Source organism: Notolabrus celidotus, chromosome 21, assembly GCF_009762535.1.
Source record: "Notolabrus celidotus isolate fNotCel1 chromosome 21, fNotCel1.pri, whole genome shotgun sequence".
NCBI classification, from domain to species: Eukaryota; Metazoa; Chordata; class Actinopteri; order Labriformes; family Labridae; genus Notolabrus; species Notolabrus celidotus.
The window spans coordinates 25,236,304-25,262,596 of record NC_048292.1 but is presented as its reverse complement, the minus strand read 5'-3'; the positions used below and the strand labels follow the sequence as shown (position 1 = coordinate 25,262,596).

General features: G+C 39.2%; 3 protein-coding genes across 3 annotated transcripts in view; 2 read left to right on the top strand and 1 right to left on the bottom strand.

The window, feature by feature from the left end:
• Positions 1 to 579: 579 nt before the first annotated feature.
• cdc123 (cell division cycle 123 homolog (S. cerevisiae)) lies at positions 580 to 12,240 on the bottom strand. The gene is made up of 13 exons (XM_034673918.1): positions 12,128 to 12,240; positions 11,816 to 11,887; positions 11,341 to 11,404; positions 10,557 to 10,589; positions 7,200 to 7,295; positions 6,831 to 6,937; positions 6,355 to 6,406; positions 5,300 to 5,375; positions 4,844 to 4,966; positions 4,573 to 4,601; positions 4,366 to 4,473; positions 4,077 to 4,214; positions 580 to 1,401 (listed from the first exon to the last, which is right to left on the bottom strand). Exons 1-13 carry the CDS (start codon positions 12,199 to 12,201, stop codon positions 1,342 to 1,344), a joined length of 1,032 nt encoding a protein of 343 aa, XP_034529809.1. The 5' UTR covers positions 12,202 to 12,240; the 3' UTR covers positions 580 to 1,341.
• Positions 12,241 to 13,243: 1,003 nt separating this feature from the next.
• nudt5 (nudix (nucleoside diphosphate linked moiety X)-type motif 5) lies at positions 13,244 to 18,755 on the top strand. Its single transcript, XM_034673494.1, has 10 exons — positions 13,244 to 13,370; positions 13,712 to 13,782; positions 14,172 to 14,239; positions 14,324 to 14,376; positions 14,466 to 14,573; positions 14,702 to 14,797; positions 14,983 to 15,084; positions 17,022 to 17,030; positions 17,117 to 17,170; positions 17,254 to 18,755. The coding sequence occupies exons 2-10, from the start codon at positions 13,726 to 13,728 to the stop codon at positions 17,361 to 17,363; spliced, it is 657 nt and encodes a 218-aa protein (XP_034529385.1). The 5' UTR covers positions 13,244 to 13,370; positions 13,712 to 13,725; the 3' UTR covers positions 17,364 to 18,755.
• A 1,113-nt stretch (positions 18,756 to 19,868) lies between these two features.
• fbxo18 (F-box DNA helicase 1) overlaps positions 19,869 to 26,293 on the top strand; it is a 31,063-nt gene continuing 24,638 nt past the window's right edge. The window contains exons 1-4 of the mRNA XM_034673461.1: positions 19,869 to 20,299; positions 22,166 to 22,333; positions 22,447 to 23,021; positions 23,309 to 23,445. Coding sequence (XP_034529352.1) covers positions 20,281 to 20,299; positions 22,166 to 22,333; positions 22,447 to 23,021; positions 23,309 to 23,445 — 899 coding nt within the window. The 5' untranslated portion in view covers positions 19,869 to 20,280. The remainder of the gene's footprint in view (positions 20,300 to 22,165; positions 22,334 to 22,446; positions 23,022 to 23,308; positions 23,446 to 26,293) is intronic.

Genomic DNA, 26,293 nt, shown 5'->3' with positions numbered 1-26,293 from the left:
CTGTCTGGGCTCACGCCCCATACAGAGTCTATGGCCCTCGTCACAGAGGTTGCAGGTTCGATTCCAGCCTCGATTGTTTGTTGCGTGTCCTCCCCCACTCTCTGCTCCCCACATTTCCTGTCTCTCTTCAGCTGTCCTGTCCATTGAGGGCAAAAATGCCCCCCCAAAAATGCAACTTTAAACTTTTGTGTCAAATGCAACAAATCCTTTGTGCAGGAATCCTTGTGGATCAGACTACGACACCCTCTCTTTAGATCTGCATGAAACTTAGTTCCATTCTCCAATAATGATTTACAAGCAGCATTGTTCACAATTTGCACCTTGGATACAGTTTCCCATCTGCAGGACTTCACCCAGGGGGGCTGTAACCCTCATCACAACAGCTCTTTCCATCTCCATGCAATTGCTCTGTCGATGGAGCAGAGGGAGGAAAAAAAGAAACAATCCAAAGTGAACTGCCCCGTGCTGAGCATGCACAGCTCATTTAGCTCCCGGCGTAATGAGAGCTGTTGCGTAAAAGTGCAATCAATTTTCTAATGTGCTAGACTATCGTACCCACCGGACTGACAGCCGAGCCAATACACGACAAGAAGTTTAATGGTGTTTTTTGGAGTAACAGTCCACAGCGATGCATGATGGGAAAACAGAACTGAGAGTGAGTGCCCAGAGCGGCTTGGAGAAATGAGAGTGTCAAAAATGCTCGGAGGCAATTGGCAGGGAGAGATGAAGGGGCGGGGATGCTGGGAAGAAAAATTAAATGTTGGTCAGTGATAAACGGCTTTAGTGTTGAATAGAGTCGCAGCCTCAAAGCACAAATGCAATTTTACATCCAGGGACAATATTTGTGTTGCAGTGAAGTTACAGAAAAGTATTATACACACTTATTCCAACATATAAAAAGCATTTTTACAGTGTTAGTGAGTACATCTCCTTCCTTTCAAACAAATATTCCCTGTATAAAAAATAATAACAATAATAATTCCCTCCAAAACTGAAATAATCAACACTGAAGAGGCCTCCCTCTGCTGCCTCACTGAGCCATTACGGTGCTCAACAGCGTCGGAGGTAAGCAACAACTCAACAGAAAATGAATCCTCAAAGAGCTGTTACCATGATCCGCTAATTTAACATGTTCCACTAGAGAAGAACACAAGAGAGCCATCCAGGAAAGCCTGGGTACACAGCGTACCGTTCACAGACGAGTGAGAGGGGGAGAACGAGCTGAAACGAAAAATAATTTCAATACAGGACAGAAGGTTAAGAGTCACTTCATGCAGAAAAACATCATATGGAGGGCTGTTGACACGAGCTGCTACTTCTTCAGGAGTCAGAGGAACCGTGTCACTGTGGAGCGCTCTCCTCCTCTTCTTCCTCTTCAGAGTCTTCCTGTTGGCTTTTCTTCTGCAGTGAGGAGGAGGAGCAGAAGGGGAGGTTAAAGATGTTTGATAAATGAAGTTTAAAATGTGATCTCCAAGGTCTGTTAAGTCTGATGGTGAGGAACAGGACAGAGGTATGGATGCAGGCTGTGGTCTTATAGAGATGTTTGTTTGTTCCCATGTTATTGGTAATTACAGTGTGTACATTCTATAAGACACAAAATAATCTATTAAAGCTGCTGTTGGTAGGAACGGGGTAAAAAATGATACTTTTTTCTGCTGTGTTTGGAGAAAAAGTCATAACACCCATAGACGTTCATCAGTAATTGAAGAAATTTGAGATTATTGTGAAAACTCTGTGTTTCTAATGTTATAATTCCCCTCGATCCCGTTATCACAGACCAATCAGAGCTACTCTCCGACCCTCTGTCCTGATTGGTTGAGGGGCAGCCCCTATTACGTTGTCCTGATTGGTTGCGAGTCCGGCACTGCTTCCTCAAGAGCTTGCATGAGAAGTTCCCTAACAATGTCTGTTTTTGAAACCGCCTACTATCCTAGCAGTACGTACTGATTTGGCCAAAATTCAGTATGTAGTAAGTAGTATGTGAACAAAAACAAAATCTGCAGTACGCCAAAACTCCCCGGATGTCTACTGAATTGGGAAAATTTCACAGTATGCATCGCACCAGTCTCCCTCGTGTACTGTTTCCACCAATGCACAGCGCTAACGTTACGCTTTTGACGGGGGGAACTCAGTTTTTAGGTGCTGTGAAAATAATTATATCACATATAAACCACTTCTTAACTTTTTAAATCATAAGTGATGCTAAAGCAGCAGTTTCACTATCAGCTTGGCCGTTGTTTACTTCTGCTTTTCGAAACCGGAAATCCAGTGACGTCTGACCCAGCATCCTGCAGACCAGATCCAACAGAACAGTCAGACTACAGGCTAAATTCAAACGCAGTATGTAGTAGGCAGTACTTCATAGGTAGTATGTAGCAGGCTGTTTCCAAAACAGACCAAAATTTGTTGCAACAATGGCCGACAGCAGACAGCCTTGAGTTTCAACACAAACGTCCAATTCCTCCTTTGGCCACACACAAGTAAGAAAACAGCAAAGATACCAAAGTCGCTGGCTGAGAAGCAAGACACGTATAAACATTGGTGTTGTGTTTCAACGGTGGCGGGTGCTACGAGAGCGGAGAGGGGAGGGGGAGTGAGAGGAAATCTGGTTGGGATGGGTAGTGTTGACATTCAAAGTCTCTGTGTGAACTGATGATTACTCCGGGACTACCAACTAGGGGTGACCCCAAATAGTCGAACATTCGACTATTCGTTCTAACGAGTCTTAGTCGACTGCCAATCTCATAGTCGAATATTTGCATATGAAACATGGATCATTCCATTCAAACCATGGGGGTGCTCAATGTCTAATTTTACATTATTTTCCTGTTTCCCGTAAAAATAGCGTCTTATTTAGCCTATTTTGATATAAATATAGACTTATTTAATGTAATTCTGAGAACAGCTCTTGAAGTGTTAAATCTCCTTAAAGTGGTAATTAAATCTCCCCTGGTAATTAAAGGTGGACCATTTAGCGGGACCTGTGGAACAGACGTACCTCAGCTGGCCTTTAAATCTTTCTACGTTCATGGCAGCTCAAAATGTCAGGAAATAAAACTTCAGATGATCCTAAAAAATAGTAATGAAGATGAGGAGCAGCTTCATGAAGAGGGCTGTGAGATCAAGGATTACCGGACCACACAAAAACTGTACAGGGCCAAAAGAAGGAGGAGGGATACCCAAAGCTGTCCGAAGCCTCAAAAACAAACCACAGCATCCCATCCACCTCCACACCATCAGAGAGGATATTCTCTATGACAGGATTTACAGTCAACAAAGCAAGGAGCGCACTTCTGCCCGTACACACGATGGTTTTCCTCACGTACAATTTGAAAAGACTCAAGCGGACAAAGACGTGATGAAAGACTGTTTTAAAAGGTTCTGTTAAGAGATTTAAAAACCCTTTAGCTGGTTCAGGTTTGATTTTTGAACATTATACAAATGTTTAGTCTTAAGTTGGACAAACTACCCTCCGCAGCACTGCTCTCCTCTGTGTGAACACTGTTTAAATATCTCCTGATTTCTTACTCTATAACGGCGCGTTGTTCCATGTTTAACGGATGGTGGCCTTATTTGAGTTTTCTCTCCTTCATCACCTCGTTGTTTTTGCAATATAGATTTAAATAATCCAAGTTTTATACTTATAATATTCTGTTGTCCCTTTTACTTTAAGCTACGAGTCTCTTAAGTGTAAATGGTTATGTGTAATATTGTCATGCGGTCACCATCATGCAGACTTTGGGTCAATAAGGAAAAACAACAAACATTCCACTATTCGTCGACTATGGGCAAAATCTGATGAATCAGATTCGACTAAGCAAATCCTTAGTCGGGCTCACCCCTACTACCAACAGCAGCTTTAATGTGCTAGAATCCAATGTTTTTAGCTAGCTGCTAACTGCAGGCCTTTTGTTAGCATTTCCTTCATTGGCATTGTTATATTTTAGTCAGTTGTAATGCTCGCCATAGAAGGTTCCCAATATTTTGGTTTTTTTTTTGTGAACCAACAACTCAATATCTTAATTTAACAGTAAAAATGTAATACAGCCGGCTGACTGATGACTGACAGCACATACCAGTTTTAAGAAGTCGATGAGTTTGTAGGCGTCTTCTCCAGAGGAGAGGTCCACAAAGTCTCGTGGGATTCTGTAGCTCAGGCAGGGACTGGGCTGCACGGTCAACTCGCTGGTGGTGCAACGAAACGCAGGGCCTTCCTGCGCAGAGAGAAACCACGTGGTTAGCACTGAAATGTTTTCAGTTTTGACTGATTAATGATGCAGGGCTAAAGTTCAGTATCTCTACATCTGAGCCTGGGTCATGACCCAAACAATGAAATCACTTGTAACATGTGTCTTTATGGCTGACCTGCTGCTGCTGGGCGATTTCCCCACCAGACATCAGCTCCTCCCAGGTGAACAGCAGAGAGTCGGTCACCTCCCCGAATGGATTCAGGTCTATAACCCACACCCTCCCCTGCAACACACACATTAATAAATCAGATCTCAGTGTGTAAGTGTCAAATTGCAGAATAGTGCAGAAAAATACATCAGAACTTATCAATCTTGTGCTTACCTGGCTGTCTCTGTAGACGTCAAACACAACTGTAAAACAGAACAAACAGCTGTATTTAATAACTCCTTCTGCACTCTTTGATTTGCATTAAATATGTATCTGATAGTTTCACAAAAACTAGTTAGAAATGTGTTTTGCTTCAGGCCCAGTATTCTGTTTTCAACTAATATAATTCTAAATATTTAATCACTTGCAGAAGCCGGCTGAGGAGGGCAAAGGGAGGTGTGAGACTCTGTGCAGTGGGAGAAAATCACAGTGTATTGGTACTTACAGTCTTCGTCCAGGAAGTTGTACTGGATGTGCTGGCTGAAGAACTCCTGCACAGCCTGACAAATGTGCTCCTCCTGCTTCAGGACGTGCGGGTAGTACTGCGTGTAGTCTCTCTGGGAGATGGCTGAGAAGAGACACGGACACCATCAGCGGAGCTGAAATTGAATTCTATAATTGTTTCTAAATTAGCCAGCTGAGGAGAAGGAGAGCTCAAACATCATTATATCACTGTTTGAGTCGATTTTTTAGAATAACTCCCACAGCAGGCATTTTCTGCTCAGTTTCCAGCGCACAGCAGCTCCCTCCTGCTCTTTTGTGCTGTAGAGAAACCCAGCTGGATACTTCTTAATCCAACTTTCATTACTTCTGATGTACAAGAAAATTAGAATCTGTATTAAAGCTACTTCAAATTAAACAGAAGATGTTTTATCCATTAGACTGAAGATCTGATTCTTACCAATCAGTTTGTTTTCTTTGACAAAGCAGCGATACTCCCCACCAGGGATCAACTCACTCCACTTTCTCAGGACCAGCTGAGGACAGACAACAACAACATGGATAAAATACATATTTAATACATACACAGTGAGAGTTAGATTACTGTCAACAAGGACGAAGTGAGCGTATCTAACTCAGTTTCATTATTTAGCTAACGACCAAAAAGTACATAACGAATTTCTCCTTGGTCCAACAACACACCGAAAACACGAACAGAAAATTGATCCTGAACGCTGCCCCCCCTCTTGGAGACAGTGTCCAAATACTGTGTGCAAAACAGTAGTATTGATGTGTGTATGTGTGTATGTGTGTATGTGTGTATGTGTGTATGTGTGTATGTGTGTATGTTTGTATGTGTGTGTGTTTTTTTAATTGTGACAAGCCAATGGATTGCAGATGTATATTAGCTTCAAGCTAACTCTGGTACAATGCATCAAATGGTGACATTTATGTTCATATTGTACATGGTCCCTTTATACACTACCAGTCAAAAGTAGAAAAAAAAACACTGTAGATTAATACTGAAGACATCAAAACTATGAAAGAACATATATGGAATTGAATTAACAAAAAAGTGTTAAACAAAGCAGAATATGTTTTATATTTTAGATTCTGTAAAGTAGCCCCCTTTTTCCTTCATGACAGCTTTGCACACTCTTGGTATTCTCTCAGTCTGCTTCATGAAGTGGTCTCCTGGAATGGTTTCTAATTAACATGAGCCTTGTCAAGAGTTCATTTGTAGAATGACTTGCCTTCTTAGTGTGTTTGAGACCATCAGTTGTGTAGTTCAGAGGTAGGGTTAGTACACAATGGAGAGCCCTATTTGACTACTGTTGTAATCCAGATTATGGCAAAACCAGATTATGTCATAGTGTTGATGTCTTCAGTATTAATCTACAATGTTGAAGATAATAAAAATAAATAAAACCATAGAATGAGAAGGTGTGTCCAAACATTGGACTGGTAGTGTCCATAAATCAAATAAATAAAAGGTTTGTTTTGAAAGTGAAATACCTCGTAGTTTATAGCAGGATCTGGAGAATCTTCGTCACTACAATGAAGGAACCTGCAGAAAGACATTCAAGTTAAAACATATGAAAACAACAATAAAGTTTCTGTTGATTACAAGATTTAAAGTTTCTTATTTCTACTTTTTTCATGTTTTTCATGACTGTTAACAGAAAGTTTGAGAAAGAAGTTTTTAAAAGTGTCAAACAAAATGCATACATCACACTTTCAAACAGCTTTCCTGAGGCCGTGCGCAGCTGTAAATCACTCTGCAGTAAATGTTTCTCACCCAGAGAGGAGAAGCGTGAGCTATAAATCTTAAATACGGGTATTTCTCCAGCAATAACTTGTGTTTTACTGCAGATTGAAATCAGCCTGTATAAACTAAACCTGGTTAGAATTCTTTGCATTTTAAATCAGTTCTCAGCTCAATGTAAAATATGTGCGTTTATGTGTTGATGCTGTTGGGCGGAGAGACTCACGGCTGCGTGAGGTCGTGGGTGATGAAATCAGAACTCTTGAAGAGCAGAAATATATCACTGAGGCTGTCACACTGCAGGGAGCTGTTCAGAGCAATCCAGTTAGCATCCTGAAAGACCAGACACACACAAAAACACACATGCACACACACAAATCAAATTAAGCTTCAATCCTTCATGTTGGCACTGGTACACACAGCTTTTCAGAGTCTTTGTTGCATTGAACAGAACATGTCTTTAAGCCAACAACTGTATGCAACAAACAAACAAAAAAGGAGTCCATCTTTTGAACTTTGAATGAATGCACATCCTACTTTCTTGAATTACGACAGGTAAACACAAGTTTTATATAAGCTGGGTGCAGAATTTTACCCGAGGAGCGCTCCAGTTGAGTTTGGGAAAAACAAGACCACCCAAGGCGTTTATGGCCTCCAGCACTTTAGAGGTGAATTCTGGGAACTCAGGAGCCTGCAAGACAGAACACAGCTTCAATCACATTCATATCATAATAAGAGTGATGAAGGAATGGCTACTTTGTAGGAAAATGAAGAAGTTGGCTTCATCCTGGTTCTCTTGGAAAAAAGGAATGGGATATTTATTGTGTGTTATGGATTATTGCAGAAAGAGACTTCTGGTGATATTTATATTAACATCCTTTTCTAAACAGGATATTCATTCTTTATAACCACTATGATTTCTGAAGCATTGATTTAGAAATAAACATGTTAACATGAATTAAGAAGATACCCATGTTGAGTGGCTGCAGGCTCCATGACCAAACCCTTAACTTGTTTGTGTTTTGTGTAAGAACATTTAACCAACTTCCTCTGTAAACTCATTCAGCCTCTTGCCAGCAAACACTTTGTAAGGACATGTAAAACTTCAAAATTAAGAAGTATTTTCCTACATCTTGGTGTCATGGAGCTAAAAATAAATCTGTTAGGCTTATGATAACTACAGACTTTGCTTTGAGTGTCTGCTGCAACTCAAAATGATTAAAAAACCATTCACTTTAAAGGTAGAAATGTTAACTAGTTTCCAAAGGTGGGTAGTAATGAGTTACATTTACTCCGTTACATGTACTTGAGCAGTTTTTTTCAAAAAATTGTACTTCTGAGAGTATTTGTTTTGCAGAGTGCTTTTTACTCCTACTCACGTACATTTGTGTTGAAAAATATGTACTTTTACTTCGTTACATTGGGCTGTCCAGTCGCTACTTTAACCGTTCCTTTTTTCTTCATTTTACATGTTTTATACTCAGCCGATCTCTCATGCAGCTCCTTCTGACCCAGAGCTATAAACAGCCTCAACACTGAACAGAGGAGTAGCTCCACCCCCTCCTCCATCAACAGCTGGGGAGAGAGGCTGCGTAATAACTGCGTCCCCTTTGGAGGAACATGTTTACTCTGTGCCCAACATCCAGACTCTCTTATAACTTCCAAATGACAAGAAGGAGCAACAGTCACATTATGCGCTGCTTACTCTGTTCTAAAAGGTGGAAATCTTGAGCTTCAACACAGAACAATTAAATCTTAAAAACATGTCATGGTGAGTTATCAGTTAGGTAAGCTAATGATCATAAGAGTTAATATTAAATCTTAAAAGCATGTCATGGTGAGTTATCAGTTAGGTAAGCTAATGATCATACTAGTTAATATTAAATCTTAAAAGCATGTCATGGTGAGTTATCAGTTAGGTAAGCTAAGGATCATACTAGTTAATATTAAATCTTAAAAACATTTTAGAAATGTTGGAAAATAATCTAAACTAACTAATAAAAGGAAGGTAGCATGCTGATAAAAACAGCTGCTCCTGAAGCTCAACAGTCACCTCAGAGAGATTTAAGTGTTCAATGTTCAAGATTCAAGATTCAAAGGTTTTTATTGTCAATTTTCACAGTATATATGAGACATACAGGAAAAACGAGATGCTGTTTCTCTCTTCCAGCTTTTAAATATCTAAATTTTAAATATAAAATACAATAGAATATAATAAAATACAGTTCTATAAAACATCCTATGTACACAGTACAGGTAGTGCAGTGACAGTTTAAAAATGGACAATGAAAATAGATAGCAGTGCAAATGATATTAAGGTGCAGACAGTATACGAGGTAAGTAAATGATTAAGTAAACAATGTTTTAGTATTTTCAAGTTATATTTTCAGTAAGATGTACTGAAAATAAGTTAAAGTTTCAAAAAGAAAGTTTGGAAGGCATGGATATCTGTTTTATTGGAATAATGGAATATTATAGATTTGGAGATCATTAAATGTCTCATGTCCTGATGACATCTCAGACACAGTTTGAAGTTTCAGCTTGTTTTTAAAAAATGAAAGGGAGTACATTAGTCTGAGCACAGTGCAGCTCCTCTTACTTTAATGTTTGAAAGTAAACCATGCCTAACAGCATTCATTTTTGGCATTTTCCTGGTTATGTCACTTTATGAAAGGCAGTGTGCACTTCACATTGTTATTAGCGTTTCCAATACAATACAATTTTATATATGATACTACACACAAGTTACTCACTACTTGAGTAGTTGTTTTTTTTTTTAGGTACTTATTTACTCTTACTCAAGTACTTATTTTTACGAATACTCTTACTTCTACTTGAGTAACATCATTGTTAAGTAACAGTACTGTTTCAGTTTACTCTACCCACTAGGGATGACCACAATTAATCGATTATCGATTAATTGATTGTTAAGAAATTACTCGAAACACGCATTTTTGTTATCAATTTTCCGTCACGTGGAACAAACATCATGTGGTCTCATATTACCCTCAGCTATCAGGGAAGTGTTTTAAGTTTAAAGCATGTTTCGATGTGAATCAGCTGTTAAAGGAGCGGAGACGCTCAGCTGGCGGCTGCGGCTGCGCGTCAGGTCTCCACGTGTGCTTTTTTTTTTAAAGAGGATCAATACAAAACTGCTGCCAACAACGACACGAAGGTTGACAACTTTAAACAGGACATTTCCCTCCTTTGGATATGAAGGCAACAGACAGGTGGGAAATTCAGGTACGCTATGTTTGCAGATCAGCAACATCAGAGCCGTCTGGGCTTTTCTGCAGCTGGATAGTGACACGGTTGCGCTCTCGGCTGACACCTGATTGAATACACGTTATTTTTCTCAATAAGAACGAGTAGACAGAAAACTGGACACTGCGAGTCTGAAGTATGCTTCTGTTAGTAGTCTCAGGCTTCCCTTTATAAGACTATGTCCGCGTAGAATATTTTAATGAGCCTGATCGTTGATATTCTGCGTGTCAAACATGTACCCATATTCAATACAGTCAGTTATTTGCATTTTGTTGCTGTAGAAAATACAATTTAGAGGGAAAACAACGTATTTGGCATTGTTTTTGACGTAAGAATAATAATGTTTTTTTTTTTATCAATTAATCGATAATTGATCGATAACATTTCCAAAAATCGATCACGGAAAGTACTTCAAATGTACATCCCTACTACCCACCTCTGCTAGTTTCACATTTTAAGACTCATTTCTGCAGCGTTCGATTTTCACACTATTAAATAATATGCTATTTGCATGCCACAAGCATGGGAGTGATGTGACTCACTTTTCTGTCAACCACAGAGTGAGGTAATGCATAACTCAATTTAATACAAGTTTTAAAAATAAATCAAAAATATTTGATAATCTGGCGAGGAACAAATTCAGCCGTCAGATTAAAGGGAGGTACAGGTAATACAGGTTTGTACTTACAGTGACAGTGGTGGTTGTTTCATCATCTGACCACTGGAGGGGAGCAGAGAGCAAGAAGGAAAACTTATATTAATGCAGTTGAGATTGTTGACATCATTGATGCTATGACTGTTGTGTTGTTGCTGTGAGGCTTTGAGTCCACACAACAAAACAGCTACAAGTCAGGTAACTAGACAGATGATGAACCAAAATGATGTAATGAAAGTGATTGGTTTAATTCAAGCTGTTTCACCCTTTCACTGGATATTTAATCATAAATCCACCATTAGTTATACTATGTTGGAGTAGATGATAGTTTTTAAATCTCTTAACGGACTTGCTCCTTCTTATTTATCAGATATGCTTTTATCATGTGAGCCAGTGAGAGCCCTCAGGTCTTCAGGTAGTGGACTTTTAATGGTACAAAGTGAGGCAGCTTGTTATCAACATGGCCCAGGTCTGTGGAACACCCTACCTGAAGATCTGAGGGCTGCACAGAGCATCAACATTTTTAAAAGCAAACTCAAGACCGACCTTTTTAGTCTCGCTTTTAACTGAGTTTTATTCTTATAACAGTTATTTCTACTTACTCTACCAGGCCAAGGTAATAACTCCAGTTATTTACAAACAAATTAACACGGCATGTTTCACAGTGTCCTCATATATTGCATCAAGAATCTGACACTTTCCTGATAAATGTAAATGGTTTTGTTTCAGTATGAGTAAGGACTCTTTCCAAAGATGCGATGGAGTACACTTTGAAGAGTCTTCCAGTAAATCAACAACCTCAGTCCCTGTCCCCTACCTGAATGTCCTCCTCTTCATTCAAGTCACTGTTTTCAGAGTGTGTCTGCTGCGTGTTATGGTCACTAAAGAGAAAAGAATAGATTAGTAAGTGATCATAACAGCCAAGTCACCCTTTAACATCACACAGCCTCTCTACACATTAACAAATAGATGCTTATTAAAAACAGAAAGTGGCCCAAACGATATTTAAAGTCAAGAAATGTAGAGATTCATTTTATATGAACTCTTCAAAGATGCTAAATGAAAAGTGTTCCCCACACAAGATAAACAAGTCAAGTCTGTTTTTAATTAGTGTAGGAATGACTGTGACAAACAGGTCAGTTATATGATCTATTTCTGCATTTATCCTCTATGAGTATGTTTTTGATATTTACTCACCAACGACATTATGAGTAGAATGTGTGTGTGTGTGTGTGTGTGTGTGTGTGTGTGTGTGTGTGTGTGTGTGTGTGTGTGTGTGTGTTTTCTCCTACCTCCCAGAGACTACCAGTGTCCCATCGTCCAGTAAATAATCTATTACATTCTGAGGCAGTGGCAGAATCGCACTGGAATAAAGAAGAGTACAATACTATCATGTTACTGACAGATAACACAGAGTAAGAGATGATCAGTCTTACAGTTAGAGAAACACAACTTAAATAGAAACAGGTAGAGAAGAAGGCCAGTAAAGCAGCTATCTGCCTCTGTGTGGCAGCTAACGTTAGCTGTAGCTGAATTGACTGCGGCTCTATGAAAAGCTGACAAAGGAAATCTTTTGAATTTTGTTGTGAATTGCTGCCATTTACCTTTTAATTGTATGTTTCTTAAATATCGGATACCAAACCGAAAACTGACAGTTGACAACTTGCTCCTTCTTCATGCTGCAATATCCTGGAACAAAAAAATGTCCGTCGGTAAATACCTTCCGTACTCCCGGTACAGCTGACAAATCCTGAGCTGAATTATCATTTACTTAATCGATATCTGGGGTAATAATGCTCTATTGTTATACTGATACGTACAACGTTTTCTAGATTCAAACTCATGGTCAAACAGTTCAGGCTTTCATATAACAAATATGTATTAAATATATGTTATGGAAGGGGGACGTCTTTTTGGGGTGCACATGTAGGCGTGGTCAATGAACCCGCTGATATGAGACATAAGATCGTTTATTGAAAGAGCTCTCACTCTGTACCTAGAAAAAAAAACGTACTAATTTAACTTTCACAGTCGTCTAAAAATAATCTAATTCACAAATTTATCAGCTCGAAAGTGGCACTGTTAATCTTACAGATATTGAAAATAATCATGATCAATTACACTGTAGCCAAATCGTGGAAACCTGTCAGTTTTTATGTCTTGCTGTCAACTAACCACAATCCTGTGTGCACTGCAGACTAGATTCGAATAGAATAGAATAGAATAGAATAGAATAGAATAGAATAGAATAGAATAGCCTTTATTTGTCATTGTCAGGTGTACAGTACAATGAAATTAGAAGCGCTGCTCCTGAAGGTGCAGGTTATAAATACAAATACAATAAAAACAGGTAGAAAATATGTATAAAAGGCAATATAAATATAGTTTTAATATAAAACGTGTTTAATATTTACAGTCCGGTTGAGATAAGAGGTATTTGGGTTTAAGATATTGCACTTTATATGAAAATGTTTTCATAGTTCCAGGTATTGCACTTGACATGAATACTATTGCACAGTTATAAATATAAATATTGCACATGAGGGGATTGTTTATGCCAGCTGTTTGTGGGTGTTTAGTGTTGTGATGGCTCTCGGGAAGAAACTGTCTCTGAGTCTGTTACAAAATATATTTTATTTTATTATTTCACCAGTTTAAAATATATATATATATATATATATGAAAACAACCCAAAGATCCTAAATAGGAGCGTTTTCCCCATTAACTGATACAACTATGGATAAAACTACTCCTGTGACGTATTTTGTACCCGGAAGTTGTGTCAGAGTGTCTTCTCTGAGTAAATACACCATCTTTACTTTCACTCACAAACGGTTTGTGTTTCACGTGAGTTAAGTTTGCTCGTTTTCCTATTTTAATAATTGTTAAAAGTTTTAAACGCACAAGCTCCAAAGTGTTGATGCAGAGTTTTACGTGAAGCTGTAAGCTATCTTAAAATAAACTCAGAAACAAAGAGAGAAGCTGAACGTGGAGGTTTAACAGGGGGAGTGGTGGAACTTGTTAGCTGTGTTCAGTTGCAGCTAATTGATCGACTCATGATCAGACTCGTCTCGTCCATAAACACTCAAAATGTTCTTTTTAGTCAGTTTCGTTTAAATTTCAAGCTGAGGGGTTTGAAGACAGTTTCGAGTTTTGAAGTTGATCTTTCTGACTTTTCTCTTTTTCAGTTGATCTACTGAAAATGAGCAACCCAGAGAAACCCGCAGTGACTACTACTCCACACATAGTGAAAGAGGAGGTACGTGTTTTCACTGTCTAATGGGATTTGTCTTATAACATATGTTTATGCAAACTTTCTTGAAATGCTACACTTTAATAAACTGACTGTTTTGGTAACTACACCTGCAAAATGTACTTTTATTTCACTAAAAGAAACAATGAATCATGTCTTTCTGGGGCCTGTAAGGCACACGTTTTCTGTAACTCTTTGATTTGAATTCCTATTTGGTGTAGTTATGACTGGACATCCTCACTTTACAATACAAGTTTTAAGATCCACTCAATATTACAACATTAGATCATACAGATACTGTAGTGATGTTGGCAGTCTGATATTAACAGAGCAGTGTGTTGCAGTGCCATTCAGATCACCCTAACCTGCGTTGTGTGTATAATGTTGTGTTGCAGCTCATAGCAGCAGGAAAATGGGTGCAGCTTGAGAAGACGACATACATGGACCCTGCAGGAAATGTCAGGTACGCTTCTGTCTTGGTCTGACATGACTAAAGAACTACTTGAGTTTTCTGAGTATAGTTACAATCTCTGATTTCATCCATTAGGACCTGGGAGACGGCAAAGAGGACAACAAGACGGGCCAACACAGAAGCAGATGGTGAGTGTGTCTGGTCCTGTTGTCTCATGCTTGCAGTGAGAGAAAGGTCTGATAGGGTGTTTCCTGGTTTTAATGCTCTTCTTCTGCAGGTGTTGGAATCATCGCCCTGCTCAAGCGGACCCTCCACAAAGACTGCGTAGTGATGGTGAAGCAGTTCCGTCCTCCGATGGGATGCTGCACTCTGGAGTTCCCTGCAGGTGAGAGGATTCTCAGTGGATCTCTAGAAGGCTCTCAGTCCCCACAACTTGACTGCTTTTGTCTTGAATCTCCCTCGATTTGATCTACAAAACACTAAGGATACTTTTGATCTGTTTGCTCTTCTCAGGTTTGATCGACGAAGGAGAAAGTGCAGAAGCTGCTGCCCTGAGAGAGCTGAAAGAAGAAACTGGCTACAAAGGAGAAGTAGTTGGTGTCACTCCAGGTATCCACACACAAAGACCTTCTGTTCTCTAGATTACATTAGCTCCCTCTCTCTGCAGGATCTTATCTCTGCGTGTGTGAGAGCTTCTGGGGTCAGCATCCCAGAGTAGAAAACAGTTAATTACATGTTTTATCCAGGGCCAGAAAGTTACAAGAAGTAATGTTGTTGTGTTGTTGTGATGGCAGTGACCTGTCTGGATCCCGGTCTGTCTAACTGCACCACCCAGATTGTCATGGTGAACATCAACGGAGATGAAGGAGAGAATATAAACCCCACTCAGCAGCTCGGTGAGAAGAAAACCCGAACTCCCTTAAAACCAACCTCTGGTCATCACACCTATTATTCCTTTGCTGCTTTTTTTTTGAAGCGCTTAACCAGTTAAATATGTTTCAACTAAGAGCATAGAAATGTTCAAGACAACATCAACAATTTGCTCATGTATTTTGAAGTGGCTCAGCTTGTAAGGTGCCGCAGAGATTAAATGGGGTTGTCCTTGCGACGCGTCTTGCCATTAAATCAAAATCAAAGTTCAAAGTAAGTTTTCTGTTTATTAACAAACACTCAAAATAAATCAATACCAAAAAAGATCAAAATAAACAATGAAAATGACGATGACGGTGGCGGTCAACAAAAAATACTCAACCCCACTCACCCTCTATGTGTGCCTCCCGCCCCCAACTGAACAGGTTAACCACACCCATGAACCCAAAAGCGGAAATGAAGTAAGCAATAAAACAGGAAATAATCATGGTTAACGAATAAGATAGAAAATCAACATTATGGCCCCTACATATTTAATGATCAAACCTCTGGTACTTGGTTGTCTGGGAATCTTTCCCATGATCATAAAAAGAATGGATGAAAAGATATGGAGTGTGGGTTAAGTTGTGAAACCTCTCATTTTAAAACCCACTTTCACTCTTTTTTTTGTCGCATTGATAAGAAATGATCATACTTTGTATTAAATCTAAGCAGCAACCAGCAGTCATGAGAATTGAAGCCAAGCTGGAAGTGTTATAAACTGCAGTTTCTCAAGTGTTCGCTTGAGGCTGGCTCCGGATGTACCAGAAACAACATACACACCAATTCAAAGAAGAAGATCTTTACAGCAGAAATAAACATGTTTACAGTCTGGTACAAAAGACGAGTGTAGTCTTGATAGCTCATTTCTCTATCAGCACACACTGTACGGGGGGTGAATTTTTTCATAATTCAGTAGTTTCAACGATATTAACATTGCAAGTTTTCTATAATTAGACTCACAGCTGACTTGATGGCAGGCAGGAACGCTGTAGCTGTTGGCGAGGAGGCTCTAAGCCCGCCTCTTTACCTCACACTAGCTCATCAGAAGTTTCGTTGAGTTCAACATTTCCAATATGGCTCCCGCCAACAATCGGCTTCAAAACAGGGCTTCAAAAACAGATGTGTGATGTCACAGATACTACATCTATTTATTACACAGTCTATGAATAAATCTGACAAAACTAGAAACAGTGTGTTCTTGATTAGACCTAATAAATGAAATTATACCATGATAAGAACTACTTAACCTAGACTATGCTATAACATGAAACTATGATGATCCACAAGACTCAATATATTTTATACCTTGACACTCTAAATAAAACCTGTAGTGACTTGATTTGGTCCAACCAAAAAAACCCTTTAATCCACTGAGGGGCTGCTAGACCAGGGACTTATTTAATTGCTGTGTCGTCTTTGTTTCATTGACGTGTTGAATAAATAATTCAGTCCACAATCAGTGCAGTTATAGTCAAATGTCTATTCACAATTTTGCATTCCATTAAAAGCCTCCATTGCTGTACATGACAGCATTAATCACTTACATTAAAATCAACAGGCTCAATAGTAAGCCATTCAGTGACGGTTAAAAAACTGTGGTAGGCTCCTCACCTGCCAGTGATGACCTCTTCTTCTAGGGAACAAGGGAACTACAACAAATTGAAAACACATATTTACACAAAATACATGATTACAAATGGAAACCACGTTAGCACCTACTTATGAACAAAACAAGCTGAAACAATAAACTTACAACAAACAACAGGAGAGATTCAAGTTAATGATTCTGGATGTTCCTCCATGTGGCCCAGTGTTTCCTCATCCTCCCTGTCCTGTATCTTGCTGTATAGTGTATCTTTCACACTTGCCTGTAACATAAGAGGCATATTGAATATTAATTTTCTCTTTGCTTCTTCCTCAGGCGATGGAGGTGAGTTGTATTTCCCTTTAAATCTGAAATAATTCATATTCTTTTAAATGCAAGTCATCAAACACACCTTGATCTTCTCTCTCCAGAGTTTGTGGAAGTCCTTCTTTTACCTCTCGACGAGTTCCAGAGGAAAATAGACGGTGAGGCTTCAAATTCCTGTATGAATGTTTGCACAATAACACACAAACTATCTAACTCTTTGTTTGTTTGTTGACTCCTGCAGATCTGCTGAAGAAAGAAAAGATTGTGGTGGACGCCAAAGTGTACATCTTTGCCATGGGGATGGTTCAGGCCTTCTTTAAACCGAGAGAGCTGCCCGTCCTGAAGCAGTGATTCAGACATTAAAGATGTTACTGTTACAGCAGGCTCCTACACAGGACTGGAAGAGTAGTGTTAGGGAATGTAAAACTTCCAAACCTAAACAGGAATTAGTAAGAAATGTTGTTGCACTTTGGTTTTAGACGCGATGTAATCTCATATCTTAATGATTGTTTCTATGAAGTGCAATGACCATCCACAGAGCACTCAGATACTTCTCTGTGTGACCACGTACATGTTTGTCAAATAATGGAACTGAACTTTGGAAAAGGGGTCAGACAGATCTTTAGAACTGAACTCATGAAGGAGCCCTGCTCACATAACATGTCCCACTGTGCTGTCAAACACCTGCAGACCTGAGGCATACCACAGTGGCTGATTGTTAATGCATGGCACACTCTCTGCAGGCATTCTGTCAGGCTTCAGTTCTAGTTTTATCCCTTAAACTACAAAATCTTAATTCCAGCTCTTTTATGAGATTATAAGTAGTGTTACAATTTGCAATTTGCTGTCATTTGTGAGACATTCCTTCAGTTTTTCTAACATATCATTCTCTGACTTGAAGATCATTTAGTTTTTACACTTTAAACATTATTCATCATCGGGTATTGCTTAAATAGTGTGCAATTTCTGCTTCATGTAAAAGTCAATCTGAATTCTTGCACTATATTTTAAGAGGAGCAGAAGATGATTAGGGTTGGATTAGGAAGAACATCTTTGAGTTCAGAGATTAAACTCAGACTTCTGACTTTATTTGTGAGGAAATAAGTTTTAAAAAGAGAAAATAAAAGAAGAATCCAAATTCTGACATTAAATTCATATTTCAAAGTTCAAAGTCAGCCATCTTTGTTAAAGCACGACTTCTAATTTCAAGATTTCTGACCCGAAGTCAGAATAGTATTAACTCTGGAGATGGAATAGTGAGTTTAAAGTTTGAATGAGTTCAATTTGCTGAATTTAAAGTCCAATTGCTGAGATTAAAGTCTGAAATCTGAATTCACATTTTGAATTTTGGGAGTACAGCTTCATTTTGACTTTCAACTCAGCTCAGATGACTTTATTACTCTTACATCTGATCCTCCTGCATAGTAGAGAGCTCAATAAACCCACAATTTGCTGCCTCACGTTGTTCCTTTAAAATTTGCTAAGAGACATTTTAGGACCGAGATATTTAACTCACTAACTCATTCGGTTGTTGTATTAACATCAGTATTAACATGTGTGAGCTGATTTTTATGACCTGTAATGTACAACAGAGGTACTGTATCCACTAAGGAAGTGACTGGTTAATAGGTAATAACTCACGCTGTGCCTCCGACCTTGTTATGGTGCAATAACTGGTTATGGATGTTGTTGAAATTAGGAAGTAAGGACCAATGAATAAATTTAATACAACCTTTGCTTTTACCTGAGTCTGTTTTGTCTCATTGTGACTAACCAACAACAGCTAAGAAAATGCATTGTGTCTTGAAGTCTATGTTAAAGAAGCTTCATTCTCATCCAGTGCTGATAGTGTGTAAACTCATGTAGGCGCATTTGACGAGCTCTAAAAACATTTAAATATGTAAGTCAGTTTATTATCATAACATTATCGTACATTTCATGGATGTAATTAAACATGCATTGCCTGGTCCCTTAACACAGATGCACTCTACAGGAAGGGGCAGAGCTGCCTCTTTCTTAAGGAGGCTCAGACCCTTAGACATCTGCAGAAAGATGCTGCAGATGTTTTATCAGTCTGTGGTGGTAAGTGTGTTATTCTATGCTGCAGTCTGCTGGGGAAGCAGTATAAAACACAAGGATGCGAGACAAACAAGTGAAGAGAGCTGGCACTGTGATTGGAACCAGGTTGGACTCACTGGGAGCTGTGGTGGAGAGATGCACACAGAAGAAGCTAGAGGCCATTCTAAATTACATAGATCATCCACTTCACAACTTCTTTGTGGACCAGAGAAACAGCAGCAGTGGACGGCTTATCTCTCTGCGCTGTAGGACAGAGATACAGAGAATCCTTCATCCCTTCAGCCATTAGGCTTCAGAACGCTCTAGGGAGAAGAGCTGACAGACACCTGAATTACTTGTTTAATGTGATTTTTATAATTTTATCTGACAGACACCTGAATTTCCCTTCAGGGATTAATAAAGTGCATTCTGTTCTGTTCTGTTCTGTTGTATAATACTCTCTTTGTTATTCAGATATCCCTTTCAAATGTGTTCATGTGCATGAAGTGCATGATCTGTCCTCATTTCTCCAAAGTCCTCACAAGGTCTGGCAGCAAGGTTTAGCAGCAATAAAGCTCCACATAGTTTAACAAGCTAATCCCTAAGTCTGTCTACCTTTTAGAATATAATACTGACTATAGATTCTTTATGTTTTAATTAAATCAAAAGGGTTTATTTATTTTGAAAAAGAGATGTATCGTCTTGCTGTGATTGAATCTACCAAATCACTTTACACTTCTGTCCGCTTGGTGGCAGTAACGCTCTTTACCAACTAGTTTACCAACCGCCAATGAAATTCATAGAAGAAGAAAATCCGGCCAATCACCATCCTTCATTACCAACACAAACTTCAGACCCTCTGCTGAAAACCACAAGTTCTTTCTTTGACGTAAAGGTTCATTATTAAGGACAGAAAACAGAACAACAAGTAAACATGGTTTGTTGACATTAGTGTCAGGAGCATGTTGTTGGTACTGTTGTGGTCGCAGTTTTGAAAATACGATTTTAGCATCAAAGCTAACAACACGTTAGCAACCGCTGTTGTTTACTAATTGTAAACCCTACCGGTTGATGATCTCTGTCCTGTTTGTTCATTTGAGGAAAAAATACAACGATGAAAATGAATCTCAGCAAAGGTTGAACTCGTTTTTATTAAATCAAAGTCTGTATTTTACGTCGTTTTGTGAGTTTGAGTGAGCTGGACACAAAGATGGAGGTGGCTGTCAAAGGTAAGAGAACTTTAACTTTCATTTTCACTTACAGTATTTAACACTGAACCCTATTGTCTGAACCAAATTCCCTAGTGTCTGAACCCATGTATTGAATCAGTCACTCCTTTGGCAAAACCATGAGCACTCTCACCTGTAAGACACAACTTCAAACACCTTCTCACTCACTCAAACACATGTTGGACTGTGATGCACTTAATAAGGGACAGGTGCACGGTGCCATGGTGGTGTGAGCATGATGTGTGAATTCAGAGTATATTCTGATTCTGATTCAACTGGAAATACAGAAAGTGTGTATACTCCCTTTAATCCTTACTGTATCATTATGTAACCTCATATGAATAAACCTCAAAGAAACCACAATTTGACTTTTTACATCAAAAAACAGGCAACAGAAAAACTAAATGTAAAAGAGGAGTATGATTCACCAAATGTCCTTTTTTCCATGGATCCTTTTTGCTGCTCTTGATTGACTCAAGCAGTCTTTTGTCAATTTGCAGTCAGAGAGAAGTCCTGACATGACGAGTCAGAGTTTACAGATATCTGAAGTTCATGTTTGATCAGCTCTGAGCTGCATCTGTCTCTTGAGTCTGACCTTTTAATGGCCATCAGAGAGAAAATCCTCTCCACACTTTTTTGCAGGACTTGGCACATTTGGGATGTATAACATCCAGCTGATGCGTGTGAGGGGGGTCTGTGATTGGATGACAGGCGGTGTGATTGGCACATGATCTGCCACTGTCGTTTGATCTGATCTAGGATCTGTAGAGTGCAGTCTGCTGTATTTACAAGAGTTAATAGTCAATATACGGGGCAATTGAGGTCATGTATGAAACAAATCAATTAAGCCCAATATACGTGATGTCTCGGCTAATACGGAACAGTTGGCAACCCTAAGCCCTTGTGTTGCATAATGGTAAGAACAGGTAGTAAAAGTGAAACACATTTCAAGCACAGGTGTCACAGCTTAAACACAACCACTCAAAACGGTTCACACTTGTGGCTAATGATGTGAGGAAACCAGTATAAGCCAGTTCAGAGAGCACTGGTTTTTGAAGGTTGAACAATGGACAGAAATGATCTGAGAGGCAGAGGAAGAGTGCATGGAAGAGGTGGTTGAGGAGGAAGAGGAGGGGAGCAAAATCTAGAAAGACAAAGAACAGTAACTTCTGATGAAATCTGAGCGCCTGTGACAGACTATGTTCTTCACATTTGTATCTGTCTTTACTTTATTTTTACTGGATACTGGTGCTACATTCAAAGAGGATTTTTTTGTCTTGCAAAACTCATTTAGCCTACTGTGAACAATAAACATTATTCCTACAGCTCCATGTCCTGAGCATTGTGTTTTCAGTGTTTTGATGTAGTGTGTAATGACTGCTCAGGATTGTTTTTAATATTGATTGACTTGAGGTATGATCTGACAACACTGTTAGGTTTTGCAGGAAGAGTCAGAGGTTTGGTGAATGTAGTTTGAAAATTGAGTTTTGTGCATATAGTGTTGAGAAAAGTGTGGTGGATGTCGAGAAATGTGTTTTTGCAATTGAGAAATTCTGTAAAATCAAAGTCAGCTAGTGTGACAGCACTATCTACTGTCAGTACCTGGAAACAGTGCAATATAAAACTACATAAGAGCTGCATGTTTCAAACTGTAGGTAATGTATCTAACTAGCTAACCACAAGACAGATCCCTTTACATTTTGTCTCTGAACAGTTGCTGTTATTACAGCATTTGATTTAATTGCTCAGAACATGTGTCACATGTTTGGAGTGAAAAGGACAAACCAAGATTTAACCTAGTACTATCACCAATACTGTAGAATGTGTTGCACTGCTGACATAAGTGAATGTTCTGTGATCTCCCAGGAAAGGTCAAACGGAGGCACCTGAACGCAGCAGAGTGTAATGAACTTGGACAAGGTGCAGAGGGCTCTGATTCCCTCACCCGGCCCAACACAGTCAACCAGGCTGGGGGCAGCTGCAACCCAAACCGAGGGCTCTACCCCAGGACGCCCTCCAAGCGACGGAAGTGTGGTAATCTGTTTCTTCTTCTTCCTGCTTAAAACTGGAGTGTATTTGTGCACAGTTATTATTTGATGGATTAAAAGTCTGGACTTGCCTGAATCTCTTATTTCTTATACCACCAGCTGCTGTTTCAGGAAGTCCTTCAGGGCAACAGAAGAGTATCAACAATTTCTATTCAGTGACTGGAGTCATAAGTTCCAGCCCGCACAAATCCCCTCAGCCCTGCTCTTCCACATCCACGAGTGGAGTCAATGTAGAACTCTTTCCCAACGATCAGGATGATGATGATGATGATGTTAGCCTTTTAGCTGCCCCAATGACAGCAGGACTTGGTGCAGAGGAAGATGAGGTGGACGATGCTAGCCTGTTAGCTGCAGAGACTATGCAACAGTATGACACAAGACAGGTGGATTATTTGGAGGGAATGACAGCAGAGATGTTTGGGGATGATGAGGACTTTGATCAAGGTGGCACAAACATTCACAATGAGGAGGAGGAGGAGGAGGTGGAGGCCCTCCCTGACAAGCACTACGGGCTCCTGGGAAGTAACAAGGTCCTGCAGGAACCCCAAGGCTGCATGGATGACCTCCCAGAGGAAGTTCTCAGACAGGTACTTGGATTTGTCCCTGCTCAGGACCTGTACCGCAGTGCCAACTTCGTCTGCCATCGCTGGAGGAACATCGTCAAAGACGCAACGGTGAAACATCACATTATTTTACTTAGCTTGATACCACCAACAGGGTTAAGGGATGAGATATATTTTTGACGAATTGATCACATTAAAATGGGGTGGGTGTTTACTTCCTTTAGAGGTTGTTGTAAAGAAGTATTCTTTAAAGATGAGCCACAGTTTTTGGTACCTCGTCTCGTGATTCTCTTTTTAGTTTCATTTGTTCCACCACTCAGTCTTTCTCAAACGTAACATAAATTAAAGCCAATCTAATGAACAACGTTTATGTTAATGTTTTGTGTTTTCCTGCACAGTTTGTCCCATTCAAGAAGAAATACTTCCGCTTCATGATGAAGGAGAAAGAGACGGTGGAGGATATCGTTGCTATCCTGAAGAACAACAACATTACAATCCCAGCCTTAAGAGAGCACAGCATACGAAACCTTGTTGTGTAAGTCTGATCTTTCTCATTTCTGAAACTATTGTATAGTTTTGATTTTGGTGAAAAAGCTATCTTTCGGATAGGAAGCAATCTGTTAAACTTGGGAGCCAGTTTTCATGTTTTTTATCAGTTTCAAAGGGAGTTCCACAAGGTTCGATTTTAGGTTCAGTTTTATTCACTATTTATATTAACAATATTGTTTCTTGTTTGCCCAACTGTCATGCACATCTGTATGCTGATGACACTGCACTGTGTTGTTTTGCTGATTCTATTCATCTTGCGGTCAGTAATCTACAAGACTCTTTTAACAGTTTGCAAGATACTCTGGATGACTTAACGCAGGTTCTAAATGCTGACAAAACAAAAGTGATGCTATTCTCCAGAGCCAGAACGATACAGCACAATTATGTAAATATAGTCTTAAAAATGGGATTCAAAACTGAAAGAGTCACAGAGTATAAATATCTAGGTGTTTGGATTGATGAAAACCTCAATTTTAAAGTACATAATAATCTTACAGACAGACTGTCAGCTATTTCTATAGAAACAGATCTATGTTTCCAATGTTTTGTTTTGTAGGAAGAGGGTTGTGGAGGCTGTTTTTATGTCAGTCTTGGATTATGGAGACATAATCTACAGAAACATCATTCAAATCCCAACTCAAAACTCACCTGTTCAAACTGGCATATTCACTCTAAACTGGACTCTCTGCACCTCACTAGTTTTTAGTTTTTATTTATTACTTTTTGTTTGTTTGTTTGTTTGTTTTTATGATGTTTTAATGATGTATGCTTTTATGATCTGTAAGGTGACCTTGGGTGATCTGAAAGGTGCCCAAAATAAAATGTATTATTATTATTATTATTATTATTATTATTATTATTATTATTATTATTATTTGAAACACATCATCCTCAATGGAGAAGAACTGTAGTCTGACTGCCAGGCTGCTGATAACAGAGAGGTGACTCATGTTAGGACATGACAGGATATGATAATTGATCATTTGCAGAACAACCATAGAATGATACATCAGGATATCTGATGAACTGATTACCAAATTTCCCAAAAGGGTAAAGTGCAAGTTGGAGCCATCAGGAAGAGTCATGAAGTAGTGATGCAATGAGTCTGATTGGATGGGAAATGTATTAAGAGGATCGTAGTGTTACTCAATTGAAATATTGATACTTGGCACCTGTGATGCCATTGACTCAGTAGGCAGAGTCGGTCGTCTATCAATCTGAAGGTTGGCCGTTCCCAACTCAGTGTCCTTGGGCAAGACCCTGAACCCCCCATTGCTCCTGCTGTTGTACAGCTGTGTGTGAATGTGAATGAGATGAGCTAACACTGATGGACCCTTACTATATAGCAGCCTCTACCATCAGTGAGTGGATCTGAAGTGAATGGGTGAATGTGACGAGTAGTGTGAAAACCATAGACTGTATAATAAATGGACGTAGTATCCGTGACGTCAGAATGAAGTGGTGTGACAATAGACCAATGAATGAATCACTGTTTAAGACATTTTTCAAGATAAATAAATAGATAAAAACGGATAAGTAAATAAAAGCATTAAAAGGAAAATAAAGGAAGTTTTCAGAATAAGAGGATGACATTACATCAGAAGAGAAAATTAGAAAAAATGAAAAGGATAAATTAGGGATGCATCGATCTGATCCTGGTATCGGATATCGGCTAGATCGGACTCAAAAAGCTAGATCGGATATCAGTGACAAGGGGCCGATATATAGTGCCGATCCATATGGCAGATCTATTCATCTCAGTTCTATACTTTTCTGTGTTTACAACAGTCATGTGTGTCTCCTACGTCATCAGCTCCAGTCAGTCTGTGCATTTTGCCCGGTGGAGCATGATGGAGGACAACTACAGAGGCTCTGCAGTTTAGGTGCATGTCAAGCTAATTTTGCTAACAACTCCACCGGAAACTTGCAACATGTGCAGCAGTAATGTTTCGACGGATGGCAGTCACGCTGAAAAATATGATGGGAGCCCAAAGGAAGAGGTTTATGACAGCTGTAGTCTACTGCAAAGAAGGAAGAAACCTTTGTTTAATGGATTCAAAGTGTGAAAAAACAGACAGGTTATTGGATTTAATTGTTCAGGATGCATGGAGTTAAGGGATTCCAGCCTCTGGTTTAGCACTTGGAACCCAGGTACAGTTAACCATCAAGTCAGAAAAGCCTGAAGTTGTCAAAACATGATTCTTTCCTCACATTAAGGAATAGAGATTGTTAAATCAATACCAGGATCGGATCGTCTGGTATCGGTATCGGCAGATACCAAAGACCAGGTATCGATATCGGTATCAGGACCTAAAAAGTAGGATCAGTGCATCCCCAGGATAAATGAGGAACATTAAAATGATTAATAAAAAAACAATTAAAACAATAAATAATCAAACAAAATTGAAAGCAATTATTTAGTTGGATAAAAACTAAAAATAATAATAAAGCAGAAGTAAAAGTGGTTCGAAGCATGAAGTCACACAAAAGCAAGTCTGTAAAAATGTGTTTTAAGAAGAGATTTAAAAGATGTCACTGACTCTGCGAGCCTTATCTCCTCAGGGAGGTCGTTCCAAAGTCGAGGTGTTCTGATGGAGAATGCGTGATCGACTTTGGAACGACCAAAAATGCCTCACCTGAGGATCTAAGGCAGCGAGATGGCTCAGAATTTTATGGTTGTTGGCAAAGAAGGTAAGTATGACACTATAAACACCAAAAAGATATAAAAACCCTCAAAAGGTCAGACTGAGCTAGATGACTTCTGCTACACAAAGCTGCTTAGAGTAAGGATCAAGTGAGTGTGTTGTAACAACTGGAATAACATTTATCTCTGA

Bases quoted from the DNA above. Each gene is read 5' to 3' on its own strand.
- nudt5 (XM_034673494.1), top strand. From the start codon at position 13,726: ATGAGCAACCCAGAGAAACCCGCAGTGACTACTACTCCACACATAGTG. The intron at 14,240-14,323 runs GTACGCTTCTGT...TTCATCCATTAG, and splicing joins GACCCTGCAGGAAATGTCAG to GACCTGGGAGACGGCAAAGA. The intron at 14,574-14,701 runs GTGAGAGGATTC...TGCTCTTCTCAG, and splicing joins CACTCTGGAGTTCCCTGCAG to GTTTGATCGACGAAGGAGAA.
- cdc123 (XM_034673918.1), bottom strand. From the start codon at position 12,201: ATGAAGAAGGAGCAAGTTGTCAACTGTCAGTTTTCGGTTTGGTATCCG. The intron at 7,296-10,556 runs GTAAGTACAAAC...TCTGTCTTGCAG, and splicing joins AAACAACCACCACTGTCACT to GCTCCTGAGTTCCCAGAATT. The intron at 6,407-6,830 runs GTGAGTCTCTCC...GTCTTTCTGCAG, and splicing joins ACCCACGACCTCACGCAGCC to GTTCCTTCATTGTAGTGACG.